The 16,868-nt window shown below is 37.0% G+C and overlaps 1 protein-coding gene across 7 annotated transcripts in view; it reads right to left on the bottom strand.

Annotated features, from left to right (window-relative positions):
- SHPRH (SNF2 histone linker PHD RING helicase) overlaps nt 1-16,868 on the bottom strand; it is an 89,737-nt gene that overhangs the window by 18,508 nt on the left and 54,361 nt on the right. For all 7 annotated transcript variants that reach the window (XM_088023850.1, XM_028103269.2, XM_028103271.2 and 4 more), the window contains 3 exons: nt 16,205-16,306; nt 12,019-12,090; nt 9,063-9,251 (listed from right to left, as the gene is read on the bottom strand). In XM_088023850.1, coding sequence (XP_087879976.1) covers nt 9,063-9,251; nt 12,019-12,090; nt 16,205-16,306 — 363 coding nt within the window. The remainder of the gene's footprint in view (nt 1-9,062; nt 9,252-12,018; nt 12,091-16,204; nt 16,307-16,868) is intronic.

The raw sequence follows: 16,868 nt of genomic DNA, 5'->3' as shown, positions 1-16,868 counted from the left end.
TAGACTTCTGGGTAGAAGTCAAGGCAATGAAAAAAATATAAAAAAGATACCTATTAGCACCAAGGGCCAACAAAGAATATTTCTTATGAAATCTGACCTAGAGGTTGTCTAGTTGCACGACTAAAGATCAGAAATGTCATGCAGCCTCTGAACTACTCTAAGTAAGTGCAACTAGCTTATTTTCATCACAGAGTTAAACTTGACTGGAGTAGCTCTACAGTCTCAGGTTCATGTTATAAAATTCCAAAAACCGAAAGTTGAGTTAAAATTTGTTAAATGTGTTAAAAGGATGGAAAACTCACTTTTGTTTCTTTATCATATACTCAGTAGACTGAAAGAATTCTAATAATAAAGCTATCAAGTAGTAATGATTTAGACTTTGATCAACACTTGCCCCCACCAGAATGGGACTAAATATCTCATCAGGTCATTCGTAGAGTGAGGTACTCCTTTTCATTCCCTAAAGTCTTATTATTGGGGAAAGAAGAGGGAATAGGTAAAACCTTTGAGTATGATGTAGAAGATATGCAGTGGTTGGCTTCACTCTATTCCCTTCATGCCTATTTCCTATTGCTGAGAATCCTTACTTAAGGAAGGCAGGAAAGGAAGGAGAAGAGAGATAAGATCTCCCTACTGTAGCAGTAAAGTGCTATTTGTACTTGATTTACAGAAATAAAACTAGTGCTCTATGACTGGAAAGTTACTGTTGCTTTGTATTATAGCCCTTTGTCACCAGTCTGTCCTTCTTCCCTTGAGTCCCTCTATTTTTTCTATTTACTGAATCTGTCCACATTCCTCTCTCACTTTTTCTCTGCAGTATCTATGGATTCTCATGGTTATGCTTTGCTCCACTGGCAGAAATAAGGGCTAAAGTGGCCTTGAAGAACATCAGAAAAAAGTCAAACAGTGCAGATGATGAATGCACTGGGTCTTATTTTTCACCAAATAGTCTCTTTAAGAGAATATTGTTTAGAAACTACTTTATGTCAACATGCAGGCCATATCTTTAGAGACTTTACACATATATATTCCATATATGCGAAATACATACACCCTAGTATATGGGAAACATTTCATATCATGGCTTACATTAGAGGGGGCTATCAGTCACTTGTCACTCTAGAGTGAAAGCAAAATGAAGTCATTTTCTGAAATTTGCCATTCACACACTTATCATGCTAAAATTTCTTGAAGCAGTACAGCACAGTGAAAAAAATATTACAATGAGCATTACAGGGATATTAGTGCCAGATAAAGTTGACACAGACATTAAGGAAGCTTTCTAGAAAAAAGTCAGAAGTTCCATTTGACTGGAGTGCTTGGAATGTTTTTCTTCAAAAAGCAAAGTTTAAAACCACAAGATTAGAATTATATTCCTTTCTACATGACTTCAATCACTCTCCTTGGCTCTACAGTGTATAATATTGTTCACTATTTTACTGATTTTCTGTAGATATGGAAGACATAGCAATAATTAGGTAATAAAATGTGAATGCTATAAACATAATTTAAAATGATACTATATGATACTACAACAAAAATTAGGATGTGGAAGAGAGAAGAAAGAGGAATAGATGCACTAATTTCCTCATATTCTGAAGTGAGGAGAGAGCAGATACTGTCTGTCTACAGCTAGTATTTTAAGAAACAAAACCTATCTATATTATTTGAAGTCCTATAGGTGATCTTTAGCACTAAAACTGATCAAAGTGGCAAGGCAAATAAGGGAGAATGAAGGACAGCATTACTTTTCATTGTGTGCATTCCATTCTATTCTGAGTTTATTTTTCTTTCTTTTGCGTAAATTATTGCTACTAAAAACTAAATGTACTTTTTGTCTACCCTTATTTCTTACAGATGGACAAGAGATCTGGGGGATGGGAGGGAGGCCTGTAATTCTGTCACCCCGCAGCAAACCAGCCCTCTGAATTGTGTCAGTGCTCGAGTGCTGGGCGCCGCTGTGCCTGCAGTGTCTCCTCCTGCTCTAGGGTCAAATGGATGCCTAACCTGTGCCACCTGCCACAGACGAGGACTTTCAGCTTTGTGAGAGGTAAGGTCATCCCATCTGAAACACAGCACAGATTTTAATCTTCCAGTTATTAGATGGATTGATTTTTGCAATCATTAAAACATACTATAAAGGTTTTGAGATTAGAGATTTTTTGGAAGATTTTTTTTTTTTTAAAGATTTTAATTTATTTGACAGAGAGAGACACAGCGAGAGAGGGAACACAAGCAGGGGGAGTGGGAGAGGGAGAAGCAGGCTCCCCGCTGAGCAGGGAGCCCGATGCAGGGCTCGATCCCAGGACCCTGGGATCATGACCTCGGCCAAAGGCAGACACTTAACGACTGAGACACCCAGGCGTCCCTGGAAGATTTCACCTGACTGAAAAACATCACTTTAAAGGAGACGAATTCACACAACTTAGCACCCCCACCTCCTCCCCTCCTCGCCAAAAAAAAAAAAGAACTATGTCCTCTAATCAGTAACATGACCAATAGGATTATAACATGGTGACAGATAATAGATTTTTTTTCTCTAGGTTTTCATGGTGGGCTTGTAATTTGCAAGTAACTTGAATGTTCACTATAAAGTCATTTCTGTCTTGATATTACCTGACTTTTGCTACTTTTATTCTGGTCTTTTCTTTTTGAAAGACAGCTAACTCTTAGAATGCGCCTGTGTTATCCACAGTAGTTTCTGCTGAGTGAGATCAGTTAACATTGTTTTATTTCTGTCTGCACCTGTTCACCAGACTAAAAACCCATGTCGGTAGTGACAGATACAATTTAGTGCAGTTAACAGCTTGTATGATTGGTTTCATGAAGGAGGAATACTTCTCAAGCATATGCCTGGGGCAAATGCTGGGTTCTTTAAGCATTCACATGTTACTTGAATGAAGTTCAATGGAAATGCCACCTATGCAGTGGGAAATCTTACAAGTGCACTAGGCCAAAAAAATATCATTCTGTCCCTTTAACACTTTGCATAATGATTTCAAAGAGATAGGTTAGCAACTGTAAAAAAGTTAAAAATTTTATTTGTACCCAAAGGCTTTTAGGGATATTATATGTAAATAGTAATCAACTGCTTATCTGTTTGTCCATCCGTCCATCCATCCATCACCCATCCATCCAGATATCCACCTACTGACTGAGTACCTGTTATATACCAGGCATTGTTCTAGATGCTGGGGATAGAGTAGTGAATAAATCAAAGTCCCCACTTCATGAACAATGTCCTTTCCACATTTTAATGGAGTTTATACCCTGAAAAGTATAAGTCTTTCAGAACAGTAATTTCATAAAGATAATTTACATCTTAGAAGTTCCTATTGTGTTTGATTTTTGTAAGCTATTGCAAACTTCAACACCAGACTCCGTAACAGTTCAGAATTGTAAGCGCTAACTTGGCCAATGAATAGGAATTGTTTTTTGTGATCATAATTATAATTACTCATGACATTTTCTAACAAAAACATACAATTGCATTCTAAAATTACCAGTTAATGTTCACATACAAGTATCTTATATAAAAATATTTAGATATACCTAAATATATTTAAATAAATAAAGCTTGTGGATTATATTCACCAAATTATTTTAGGTTCAGTCAGAATTTTGGAATCAGTTTTTTTCATCCAGATGTTTAGTTATATTTAGAGAGTACAAGACAGGCTTCACAAGTCATCCTTGAATAAATGAACAAAAACTCAAAAAAGAAAAGAAACAACAGAATTCTACACATACAATTTGATACATGGTACTGCTAAAATTCTTGGGGAGTTTGAGTGTAGAAATATAGTTTTATCTTCCCTCTACAAAGAGGTTGTGTAAGACACCTCCATTATCAATAGACTTACTTATTAAAAATGCAGATTCCTGGACCAGATCCCAGATCTAATGAGTTAAAATTTAAATGGGACTGGGGCCTGATAAAAATCTTTATTTTAGGGAACAGGCCAGTTGTTAGACACTCAAAAGTTGGAGAAGATGAAGCAGTTGTGCCCTTGTGAAGGCTGCTGTTTTGCTATGGCTATACCCATGTAGCATATTTGCTTCTGGATAGAAACTTCTTACGTACGACATAAGAACCGTGTCCATCATAGGGTCAGGGTTTCCACTGACAAAAATGCTTTGTATGAAACCTATCCAAACTTAGAACACAAGGAACATGCCACGTGGCGCGTATGTTCTGCCAGGAAGCCTACTTCACCATCCCAAATGCCTGGCAGTTGTCAGAACTTGCAAGGGGAATTTTGTTTACTTTGTGAAATGCCCAGTAGGTGTTCCAAGGGTCATTTAGGAATACTGTCACACGGACGTTAGGGTAGATACAGTCTTTAACTTACATGTGTCGGTAAAGGGAACATTGTGATCTCAACATTCAGTTTATTTCTATGGTCCATCAATAGGATTCCTTATATTGTGAAATATCAGTAGAAAAAAATGTCTTGTATTATTTAGTACTACTTTTATGTTTTCCTAATTTTTATCCAAGACCAGCTATATGATTATGTATATTATCTGCTCTGAGAGTCTTGACATGACTACTTAGAGTGAAAAAAACATTTTAGATAATACAAAAACTTCAATGAAATAAAAAAATTGCTTCTCAGTATTGTTTAATAAAGGCCAGAGATCTGATAATCAACATAAAAGAAAAAATTCCTAGGGTTAGCTATAGTTTGAACTAATACTTACAAAATTTCAAAATAATGCCTTAATTATTCACATAGAATCATCTCTATTTTAGATATGATTACTCCCTCAACTTCACAACAGATGGTATGACTGTTCAGTAGGGTAGTTTCAGTAGCAGTGAGAGTCTGAGAAAACAATAGGCAGATGCTTCAGAGAGGAGGTGGCAGACGGTAGGGCAGAAATGTGACGGAAGTCAGAAAAGGGGACAGAAGGCAGAAGGGGCAGGCACAAATGGTGACAGAAAAGGCAGTGAGATAAACAAAAGTAAATGTGGCACGAAGTAATGTGAGAATGTGGAAGACAGATAAAACTTATAAGTATAATAGGTATAATATTCAGTCATGTTTAATAAAAAGGAAATACAAGTATATATGCATCTATGATAAAAGAAAAATGAACTTCAGTAAATTCTGTAATCTTATAACTTCTTATGAGATGCTTCGATTAATTTATGTATTCATCAGTACACAGGAACGACAGGAAGAAGTCAGAACATAATAAACAGTATCTGTACACTGATATTCCTGTCCCAACAGGACAGTGGATGTAACTGTCCTGACTGCTCTCCTGTGTGTCTAGGAAAGGTGCCATAAAACGAACAGGTGTTTGGGTTTGATGGGCTCCATGACTCAGTTTCACAGGGGCTGTGCTGTTTACTGGTAGCTAGAGCAATCACTTCCTAAACCTCACGGTGTGAAGCCTGACACAGCAGTTCTTTCTCACACTCCTTCCTTACACTGTGATGAATGCTTTTATCTCAGGGTCAGCGGCCCTTCTTAGCCCCGAGGGCCACCTGTGGCCCTTGGGATGCCTGAGGCCAAAGGAAGAGACAGTAGAAGAGAAAGAAGGACTAAGAAAAGACTATTTTTAAGGGAAGGAGAGGGAAAGGGCAGGACGGGGAAGAACGGGAGAGGGAAGCTGGGAGGAAGGCAGTTCTTTGGGTGGGAAGGAGGAGGATCAAGTCTGACCATCAAATGCCTCACCAGGGCCGGCCAGCAGACTGCACCACAGACCACCTTCCTCTTCACTCAGCAGCTCTTTGGCATTTGGTTTAAAAATACACATTTATCCAGGGGATTCCCAGAGAGGCAGCCGGACTCCACCACCCCTTGAAATCGTGATCCTCTCATCACTTAACCCGGCCAGTTGTGTTATTCCCAGACTGCTCTGCGGTTCCCTCCCACTCCCCACCCTTCCATTTTTCTCTTTCCGCTCCCCCACTCTGGTGGTTCCCCAGGAACTAGTGCTTTATGGTCAACGAACTTTTCCACTTTTAACCTTTTGTGGAAATACTGTGCTCTACTTCCGTGCTGTAATTAGAACCCGGCTGTCCTTTGAGCACACTGCTTTCTTGCACTATGAGTACTGGTGTCCTCTGGTCCCCGAGGCGGGCTTCAGATCACTATTTCTCATTTTTGTAAAAATTTCCATTCTTTTGGGCCTCATGAAACCCAGTTATCCCCCAATTCCAGTCTTCGCTGTCATCATTTACTGAACACTACCTTTCATTCACGGAAGAATTTTGGTGCCTAACTCTGTATCTCAACTCCAGACAGGATACACTGTCTGTCTCCTTGGACAATCGCTCCAACATTCAAGCCTTACTACTTCATCTTCTACCACCTTGTCTCCTCCACCTCACTTGGTCACCTGCTTCTGCAGTCTCATCTGGAGTACTGAACAGCGGTCCTTTCTGAAATGACTAAGAGAGCCCATCCTCTGACAAGGACACCTACCCTTATAGCTTATTTGCTCAGTAGCCCAACCTCTCCCTGTTATCTGAATGAGATCTCTATTTTCTCTATGTCAACCCTCTGTCTTTTCAAGAAACTTACACTGCAGATTATCCCTTCTCTTTCCTATATCTTCAAACTATCCTTCTTTGGCAGGGATTAAACATACTCAAGAATCTTTATCATAAAAAAAAGCCCCTAACACAAACAAACCCCCCCAAACCAAAAACCAAAAAACCCCATAAACCCCCCTTCTGCACTTTGTATCTCTTGCTGGTTATAATTCTCTTTTCTACTTCACAGCTAAATTTATAAAATGGTCGGGTGTTTTCTCTACTTATTCACTTCTTGTTCACTCTTCAATCCCTCCCAATCTGCCTTTTGCCTCTAAATGTCCATGGAAAGAGCTCTTCTGAAGTTTATTAATAACCTCCATTAGCCAAACTGGTCCACAGTGTCACTGAGCCACCTCCGCATCACTGGATGTGGCTGATAACTGCCTCCTGACTGAAGTGGTTCTCCTGTGGCCTCTCCTCGACTGCCGACGCCTCCAGCTGTTCCTTCCTGGTCTCCTTTTCAGCTTCTCCCCCTCTGTTCAAACTTTAAAGAGCTCTGAGGTCCGAGGGGACCTGGTCTGAAGCTAACTTGTGTCTCTCCCCAGGTAATTTCATTCACTCTCATGGCTTCACACATCATTATGCCAGTGACTCTGAATTTCAGAGCAATGCTTTGCTATTTTGATGTCCTAGGCATTTCAAACACAGTATGTTTAAATGTACTTTTCTTCCAAATACCTTCTATCAGTAACTGTACTATTATCCACCTAATTTTTCACATCACATCAGAAACCAGGGGGGACCCCTCCAAAATCACCATTAATCCCTTCAGCATTCTGTCTTACTAATCAACCTTCAAATACCTCATGACTATAACCGCTTCTTTCTATCTCTACTACACTGACCTAATCAAAGCCACCATCACTACTGTGGCCTCCTGATCTGCTCTCTCCAAAGTTTTTCTGTTTTTTTCTATTCCTGATAATCTAATTTCCACAGTGCAAAAAAGGGATCTTTTAAAGATTCAAATCTAATCATGATACTTATCTGCATATAACTTATAATGCCTTTCGGTTTATAGGAAAAGAAAATTCTCCAATCTTCAGATGGCCCTTCAGCATCTGGCCCCTCTTTGGTTTCCAGACTCATTTCATTCACTTGTACTTTTTGCCTTCTACACTGCGGCCACTGAGTTCCACTGAGTTCTTCCTTGTCTCAGACATTTCTACGTAGTCTTTGTTTGTTTCTGTCTGGCAGCCTCCTCCCCACAAGATCACGTCTCTCTTCGCCCCAGCCTGGTGAATTCATTCATTCTTTAGGCATCTACTTAATGTCATTCCTTCAGAGGAGCTAGGTTTGATTTTTCTTTTGGAGGGCTTACAACAATTACAACATATTAATTATTTGTATAATGTCTGTTGCCACCTGCCCCAACTCAAATTCTGTCCCCCCGTTGCCAAACTGTAAAATCCCCAAGGACAGCAATCATGTCTGTTTTATTCAGGAGTGTTTGTTGTATCTGTGAGGTCCAGCACACTGCCTGGCACACACTATGTGTCCAATAAACCGGTATGGAACGAGTGAATGAATGAAATTCATTCCAACTTAGGGATTCTGTTTATCTCAACACACTAGAAAGCAATGTTATTTGATATTTTCAGGTTTTACTCAAATAACGGTAGGAATAAATAGCAATCAGACATACTTTAATTCAACCACACTTTTGTCAGGAGAGGGAGCCCTAACTCCTGATAGTTTCAACGTGTAGTTAATTTTCCTCAAAAAATATAATCCTTAAAAATAAGGATTTTTAACTCTCAATTACTCCTTCAGGCCTATATTCTCTACTACAATCACATATTGATTTGTCCTTTGTCTAAGTTTGGTTAGGAAGGAAAAAAAAGCATGTTTAAGGAAGGCAAAGAACAAAAAAGTCTAATAAAGGTTTTTCATTAGATAAATGCCCCTTAGACGAAGTCCAATTACGGATCCTGTTTGGATTTCAAATTCTAGTCACTTTCTTGGAATTCAGAATGAAGCACGGGAAAAAATTAGGAAAATAAAGCCAAGTTTTGGCTCTACCATGAAATACCAATGTGTCAACTGAAAGTACACTACACCTCCTTCCGTGATAGTCTCCATTAACTTCATAAGCACTCTATTTTTTCCTCCAATTAGGTTGGGCTCATCCCTTTTTCCTGCTATCTAGGCGAATGAGAGAATGAGGAAGAAGCTTGAAGTAAACTGCTAATTTAACCAGAGCTCTATGTGAGTACACAGAAAAATTATCAAATTTGATGGAGAACTGAAATTCTAAGATGTTACTTTTCTGCCACAATGGACCTGACTATGGCCAGCCATGTTTGAAAAAGTCTTCTTGCCTTCCTCCCACATAGAAAGTGTAGATGGTAAAGCTGAGGCTTTCAGGCAGTGTTCCTACAGACAGAAACAGTGGCTTCTACATATTCACCGTGCTGGCCTTGTTCTGATTTTGATGGTCTCACAGTCAGATACTGATTCCTACTACATTGCTCTGATGACGCTTCCACATGTCCTTAATCTACTTTACCTTCACAGGGATGTCTTCTTCCTGGCTGGCTTTCTCTGAGGTGAAGACATACGAGATCTCTTTGTGAGATGTGGTCTGGCGGCAGATGGCACACTTAATGGAGCTTCTATGTGACCCCACACTATACTGCTCAATAATAATTGAAATGCACTCATTACAGAAACAGTGTCCACAGGTCAGTACTGCCCACTGAAAAAGAAAACACACAGAATATACCTCAGTGAGGTGCTATCAAAGATGCCTTCTAATCTATAAATATATTAAAAAGAAAAGGGAGTCATAATTTCACTTCCTATATGTTTTAGGACATTAACACTCTTTAAGTCATAAAAACTATGTTGTAAAAATTAACTATTTTTTAGTTCAACCAGAGTACGCTTTCATAGTCTTTAGTTCTACTCACTCTAATTGTGAGCATAACAGTCAGCCACCATTATTTTGTAAGAAGCTGGTGTTCTCATTTCAGTATTTAGGAAAAATGCAAATTACTCCTTTAGTACTGCAACAGCAGATAGAATAGAGGAACTGAGAACAACATTAATTTGGAGATAATATCATCCTCCGTATATTCTATATAACTCATTAAATGGATTTACATCTTCACATGTTACAGTATTTATCATATAGAAAATTAGATGGGCTAGTATCTCAGGCTTATTTTAAAAGCAGTTCTAGATATATTTAAAAAAACCCAAGTAAGTAAAAAGACATTTATGAAAACCCCTTTGTCCGATATATTTCAAGAAAAATACAATAGTTCTCTCTGACTCTTGGAGTATACTGTGGAGACTCCCTGATTTTGGCAATGATGGGTGCGGAAGAGTATTGGTTTTAGGTGAGGTATCAGTTCTAAAAGCTATGGCATCTTATGCAAATTATTTAACTTTTTCACCTGGTAGACAACAACAAAAATTGAGTGGTATTTTGAGTGACTAGGTTCCTAAGCACTAAACTGTATTTTTCTAGGATTCAGACATGTATGGACGTGCACAGAAAGAAGGTGCATGGCTGGGCCCACCTGGGGTGCTTTGCAGGACAGACTAAGAAGTCCCTTTGAAAAGAACTCACACTAAGGGAGGAGAAAAATGAGGTATATAAACTTGGTTTGAAAATAATTTTTGAGAAGGGGGAGGGGCTGTTTGGGGTTTTACTGGCTGATGCTGTTCATACTGTTGTCTAGCCATACATCTTCTCTCTTGTGTCAGTCCTCAGGAGTTGAGGCTGCAGTAAAATTAAAGAGCTGTTTCACTAACAATTTTCTTTTTTTAAAAGATTTGTCTATTTATTTTAGAGGGGGCAGGAGGAGAGGGTGCCAAGCAGACTCGGTGCTAAGCTCGATCCCATGACCCCGAGATCTTAACCTGAGCTGAAACCAAGAGTCGGTCGCTTAACCGACTGAGCCACCCACGTGCCCCTCACTAGCATTTCTGTAAACACAGAAGCATTTTTCTGTACCCTGTGTACCTTTAGTGCCCGTAGGGACGAAGGGCACTTCCTTTACTTGAGAGAACTTTTGTGGCTCGTGAGAGCTCAGAATGGACAAGCTGAAAAGCAGGTGGCATCTACACCTGCAATTCAGGAGAAATCAGACACTTGGCACCAAAGCCTCAGGAGTGACTAGAAGTTAACTGAAGCAGCCCAAAGAAGCCCAAATGGCAATGCCTCCAGGGACGTTAGCCAGTATATGAGTTATGTCTGATGGATCCTCTAAATTAGGAGGGGAAGAGGAGAACTGGGAAGATAAAAAGGATCTAAAGTTCCTACAGGCTGTGGTGAGGAACAGAATTTAAAAAGTGAAGTACTGTTGCCCTTATTGTAATCTAGTATGTTCTCCTAAGTGAAGGAAATATAGGTTATACTAAAATTAAATGAAATAATGTATATGAAAGAACTTTAAAAACTGGAAACATTTAAGACGCAAACAAAATTTCTGATTCATCCAGTTGTGTGAATCTCACTGAAACTAAAAGTAAAAAAAGACACTACTTACCTCATGATCCTTTCCATTTTTATCATGACTTTTACATTTTTACCAGTGACTTTTCTCAGAAATCACCAGTCTCTGTACATTATTATTCTGCCTAGTTTCCAAAGTAACATTGATGCATTTAAGATTTATTATCAATAAAATGTCCTTTAAATCCCACTTTCTCCATAAATTGTGGAAACTAAAAGGTACTTTCTTTCTGATTATTGCTGGTCAGAATGTGGGGCTCATATATTTAACTTTTTACTCTTGGTTCCATAGAAAACAACAGCCAAGAACACTTTTAGTCACTTCAAATTTTGAGAAGCAGTTAATATTCTGATATTGTATATATTGATTTATCATACAAAGTAGAAATTTGTAGTTTCAAAAATCACAGTTGGTAGGATAAAAGAATCTCTTTGAGGAGAACTAATATGGTACCATTAAGTTTATAGAAATTTGTACACCAATATTTGAAAGATTTATTCTTGTTAAAATGGCCTTGTAAAAATCATATCTAAATTCCCCCAGGATTGATATTATTTATTTTTTAAAGGCTGGTTATTAAATATTAATAATCCCAAGTAAGAGCTATGTTACTATACACCTTTGTAATACCTTAAGTAAATCTATGTATGCTTTATTATATTTCTGTACAATTACCAAATAAACATGTTAAACTGACAAAGTCAAATTACTTAGACTTGATCTTGTGACTGGAAACAATAAGCAGAACTATGCATCTTTAATGAAAAATGTAGGGTTATTCTAGAAATATGTTTTCACCTATCACTTAAGGAGGAACACTGCTCAAACATATGTGGCACTAAGCCTCTCACCTAACCTTTGGCCCTATTTTTAAGGTGGAGGTCATTTCTGCCTTGCATATAAAATTGTCATGAGAGAAAAAGAGAGCTATGATAGGTAAATGCCTTTGAAAAGTGTAAAGTGTTTTATAAATTCACATGCTATTAATTATTATATCACCTGTTTTCCCAGCTGCCGAGCGCAGATTGGACAAGGTTCTGGATTAATACCTCCTGATGTTTTATCTTGAGACTGTTCAAAAAAATAATTAAAAAAGAGATTAGTTGCATTTTAAAACCTGATATGCATTTTATAACTCATTTATAAAAGTAAATGCTGCAACTGCTATTTAAATAAATTTGATAATTAAGATTTCCCTTTGGCCCAAAGAACCTCCTTTAATATTTGTTACAGTGTGAGTCTACTGGGAAGGAATTCTTTAAGTTCCTTAAACCTAAAAACATCTTAATTTCACTTTTAAAAATAGCATTTTAAAGATGTTCCACTGTTACCTGGTTACACAGCATAAAGCTATTGAAACCTGGTTAACAGTGGAATGCCATCTTTAAAATGCTAAAGCAAACAGTTTCTCTGTGTAGTTAACAAGGAGAAGGTATACAGTCACCAGTTTTTTTGTCCCAATTCTAGTTGCTTAAATTTTTTTTCATGATTTTTGGTTTCTTGCAGTTTATGATATTCATAGATATTTTTGAAAAATTTCATTTTTATTCTGTTTGGGGCTCTCTGACCTTCTTGAATCTATAAGACATTATGTTACGGTCTTTCATCAGTTTTGGAAAACTCTCAGCCCTTATCTCTTCAAGTTGCTCTGGTACCATTTACCTTTTTCTCCTGGAACTTCAATTACATGTATGCCAATCATAGGGCTGTGTCCCACATCTCTTTCACTTTATCCTGCTCTTTATTTTTATGTATATGCTTCTTCAAACTGGGTATTTATTGTGGAACCATACTTGAATTCACTACTTCTGTCATTTTCTGTGTCTAGTCACCATCCAACCAGTTTTTAATTTCAGATACTGGATTTTGCCTTTCCAAAATGTCCACTTCATTCTACTGTATACATTCCAATTCATTTTATCTATGTTGTCCGCCTTTCCTCTCTTTAATGTATGAATCATAATTACTTTAAAGTCCTTTCCTGCTATGTCCGCAATCTGGATTATTTGTAGATCTGCTTTGATTGTTCATTTTTTCCCTTTTAATTACTGGTCACATTTTCCTGCCTTGCACATTTCTTGTGATTTCTTATTGTATGCTACACTTAGTCTGTTTATACAACAAACTGCAGAGACAAAATTAGATGTTATTTTCTTTCACAGAGGATTACCCCTACCCTGGCAGGCAGTTAGGTTGAGGGGTGAGTGGCTGATGACCTCAATCCAATAAAAAACGGAGCTGGTTTTGGGGATGGGTTTTAAGGTGGGTTCAAAATCAAGCCACTGTGGTTTCAAATGTCTCAAGGGTAAGACCTGTTATGTGTTTGTTGTTGGCCCCTTGCTCTCTTGGGGAGGAACTGTCTCCTAAGTGCTGCTGAAACTAAGATTTCACTCTGTATTTCTAGTATAGGCCCAGCTGTCATGCAACCGTATCACTTAGCAAATAAGTAAAGTTTGTTGTGCATCTGAAGCTCCTCAAAGTTCCAAAATGTAATACTAACTCACCTGGCCATCAAAAGTTCTACTGATTTCTCTTTCTCCTGTTTGAGTCCCTCTACAATACTGACCTTAATCTCAGCCTGTATCCAGATACTGCAAATGTTTTCAGGCAAGACAATGGCCAGCAATCTCAGCTCATCTAGAAAGAGCTCTTCCCTCCCTGGAATGTCATTTCACCTCAACCTTTTTGCTTCCACAAGTCTCCACTGTCTTTAAAAATAAGATGTTAATAAGGTAATGGCAAGTCATCACTGCTATTCCCATACAGAAGTAGCAGTCCCCAGACTATGAAAGATCTCATGTGGTTGCTTAGTATTCAGAAAATTTCTTCTGAAGAACTTTTTTTTAACTGAGATATAATTGACACATATTAATTTCAGGTACAACATAGTGATTCAATATATGTTTACTGGAGACTTTCCTTATACTTTGAAATCTTCCTGGACATTTACCAGTTTTTTTGTTACTTGATAATGAAAATTGCTGACCAACAACCTAACATGTTCATCTTTAAATTTCTTCAGAACTCTTGAATGTATGCCATTCTGTTATTTTAAGTGATTAATTAAGTTCTTGAGGCCAAGGACCAAGTCTGTCTATCTCAAACTCCAACTATAATGCATATCCGTCACAGGTGCTCAATAAGTATCTGCTGACTGCCAGAATATGTAAAAATTTGTTTTGCTTATTATTTTTTATTTAACTAAACACAGTCACATAAAATTTATAATTTTATTTTTGTTATTTTTCTCAACTTTCTAACATGAGCATTCTCTTATTTCATTTATTTCCTGAAGACACCATTTACAATATTTATATCATAATCTCACTGTAACAATAATCCATGACTTCACATGTAAACATTGTACTTTTTGTTGGACACTTAGTCTTCTATTTTATTACTATTATAAATAAGACTGCAATAACTATCCTTATATCTAATTCACTCCCCAAATTTCTATTTACTTAGAATATTCAGGAACAGTTCTAAGAATTACTGAGTCAAAGGATATGAATTCTCTGAAATTGTTAATTCATGTTAAAGTATTTTCAAGAAAGGGCTATATAAATTTATATTCCTATTGGTAATACATCAAATATCCATTCAGTGACCTTTCACCCCTATGGAGTGTTATTTTAAAAATCTCTGCCTACTTGTTAGCAGGAAATGGTATCAGCTTAATTTGATTTTCCTTATGTTTTTTTCTTTTATTATTAGCTGAATTTAATTTTCTAGGCAGATTATATATCCCTAGAATTTTAATTTTTTAAGAACTGATTCAACAAATACAGGATATCAATTTAAATCCTATAACAAACAATTAACTATCTCTTAATTTTGACTTTCACATTTAAAGTATAGAAATCTAACATTTAAAAAGCTCACATTCAGGAATATCAAGAAATTTTTTCCAAACATTATTTCTCTAATGCTAGAATTTTGTGAGACTGACTTTTAGAAGTTTTCCCCCATCTAGGGGCACCCGGGTGGCTCAGTCAGTTAAGTGTCATAGTACTGATTTCAGCTCAGGTCACGACTGCAGGCCGTGAAGTGGCGGGGCTCTGTGCTCAGTGTGGAGTCTGCTTGACTCTCTGTCCCTTCCCCCATGTGCTCACTCGTGTGCTCTCTCTTCAATAAATAAATAAATCTTAAAAAAAAAAAAGAAAAAAAGGTTCCCCACATCGTTTCCTCCTGCCCGTATCATACTAGTAGTCATCACAGTAATATCAGTAACAATATGGTATTAGTAGCAAAGACCTAGAAAGTGCTTCGTAAGTCAGGAACTGCTCTAGCACTTCACATATATTAATCCGTACAGTCCTCGAGAGAGCCGTACAAGATCATGTTGTTATTCTTATTTATTTTACAGATGAGGCAAAGAGAGGTAAATAACTTGAATAAAGTCCCATATGTAGAAAAGAGTGGTGTCAAGATCCAAACCTGAACTGCCTGGGTCCCAAGACTGTCTTCTCAACTACCACGCTATTTTACTTACAATGAACGTCTAACTTCTCATTTTATCATCACTGGGATTTACTGATTCACTTAAATGTATTTTGTATCAGTTACAGCAGCAACTCTAGTCTACTGCTTTCCTTCATTTGTCCTATCCAAGAATCTATTATATCTCTTTCTGATAAAGTACTGCCAACAGCCATTTATCCTTGCAATAAAATGGAACTACATTCATCAATGTCCAATATAATACATTGCTCACAACTCAGAAAATGTATTTTGAATTACATTAAATAATTTATCATTACATCTTCAGATTTAGTAGACTTCCGAACGTTTTATAGTTCCAAATAACAAATTTAAAAAAATCATGTATGTATTAATGAATGCATGTATATGTATATATAAACTAATGCATTTTTTGCCCAGAGGTGGTAATACTTCCACCATTCAAGGTTTTGAACGACAGTCTGTTTATATTGTTTTATACTCTAGAGTATACACCCTTTACATAATCTGTGTAACTTATATTTTCTATAGGTATCACCTGTTGTGATCTGTGTAGTTACTGTAAACAGAACTAGTGTTCTGACTGATATAATTAACACAAACAAAAGATTAAAGAAAACATTGTACCACTAATTATGTGACTAACAGATTAAATGGAAGGAGTCACAAAGGTTTATTGATATACAGCATGGGAAAAAGTAGCATCTTTTAAACACAATACCTTCTCCAAGTTAGTTAGGTAAAGAAGCTGCCCAAGTTTTTTCTGAAGCTGTGAAGTAGCAACAGCTTTATCATTTAGTAGTTTTATGCGATTTTGTTCTACCTAAAAAATAAAACAATACAACTTTTTATTCTCTCTCTTAGAAAGATGGTAAAATTATATTAAACATGTAAAATTCTTCCTCAATAATTTAACCGTGTCCTATTTTAAGAAAACCCATTGACATGTGAAAACTCAAATTTGCAAAATGGATAGTAGGTATTTTAAAAGGAAACATATACCCACATGGCTCTATAGAAGATAAAACTCAATACAAAATTCTTTTAAATAGGAAGTTTCCCTATACACTTGAAATTGGATAAAAATAAACCCAAATTCTATTTATGTACATTTTCAGTAATATATCCATGGGATAAAGAAAAACTAAATGATCTGATTTTATAAGCACTCTCCCTTCACATGCACACACTCACACTCACACCTACACCCACACCCCTTCCCTCCTCTGCCCAGTAGAAAACAGTAGACAGAAGATTATAAAACGAGGAATTTGGTTACATAGGAAAAAATTACTGAAAATTCATACTTTAAAAGTTGAGCTGGTATAAAATGAGTATTTTTAAATTTTTCTAAGGTAAAGTTTCCAAGCTTTATAAGAAAGAAA

This window comes from Eumetopias jubatus, unplaced genomic scaffold (assembly GCF_037043125.1).
Source record: "Eumetopias jubatus isolate StellerSeaLion01/CBP00866 unplaced genomic scaffold, mEumJub1_p1.0 scaffold_6, whole genome shotgun sequence".
Classification (NCBI taxonomy): domain Eukaryota; kingdom Metazoa; phylum Chordata; class Mammalia; order Carnivora; family Otariidae; genus Eumetopias; species Eumetopias jubatus.
This window is presented reverse-complemented; position numbering and strand designations above follow the sequence as displayed.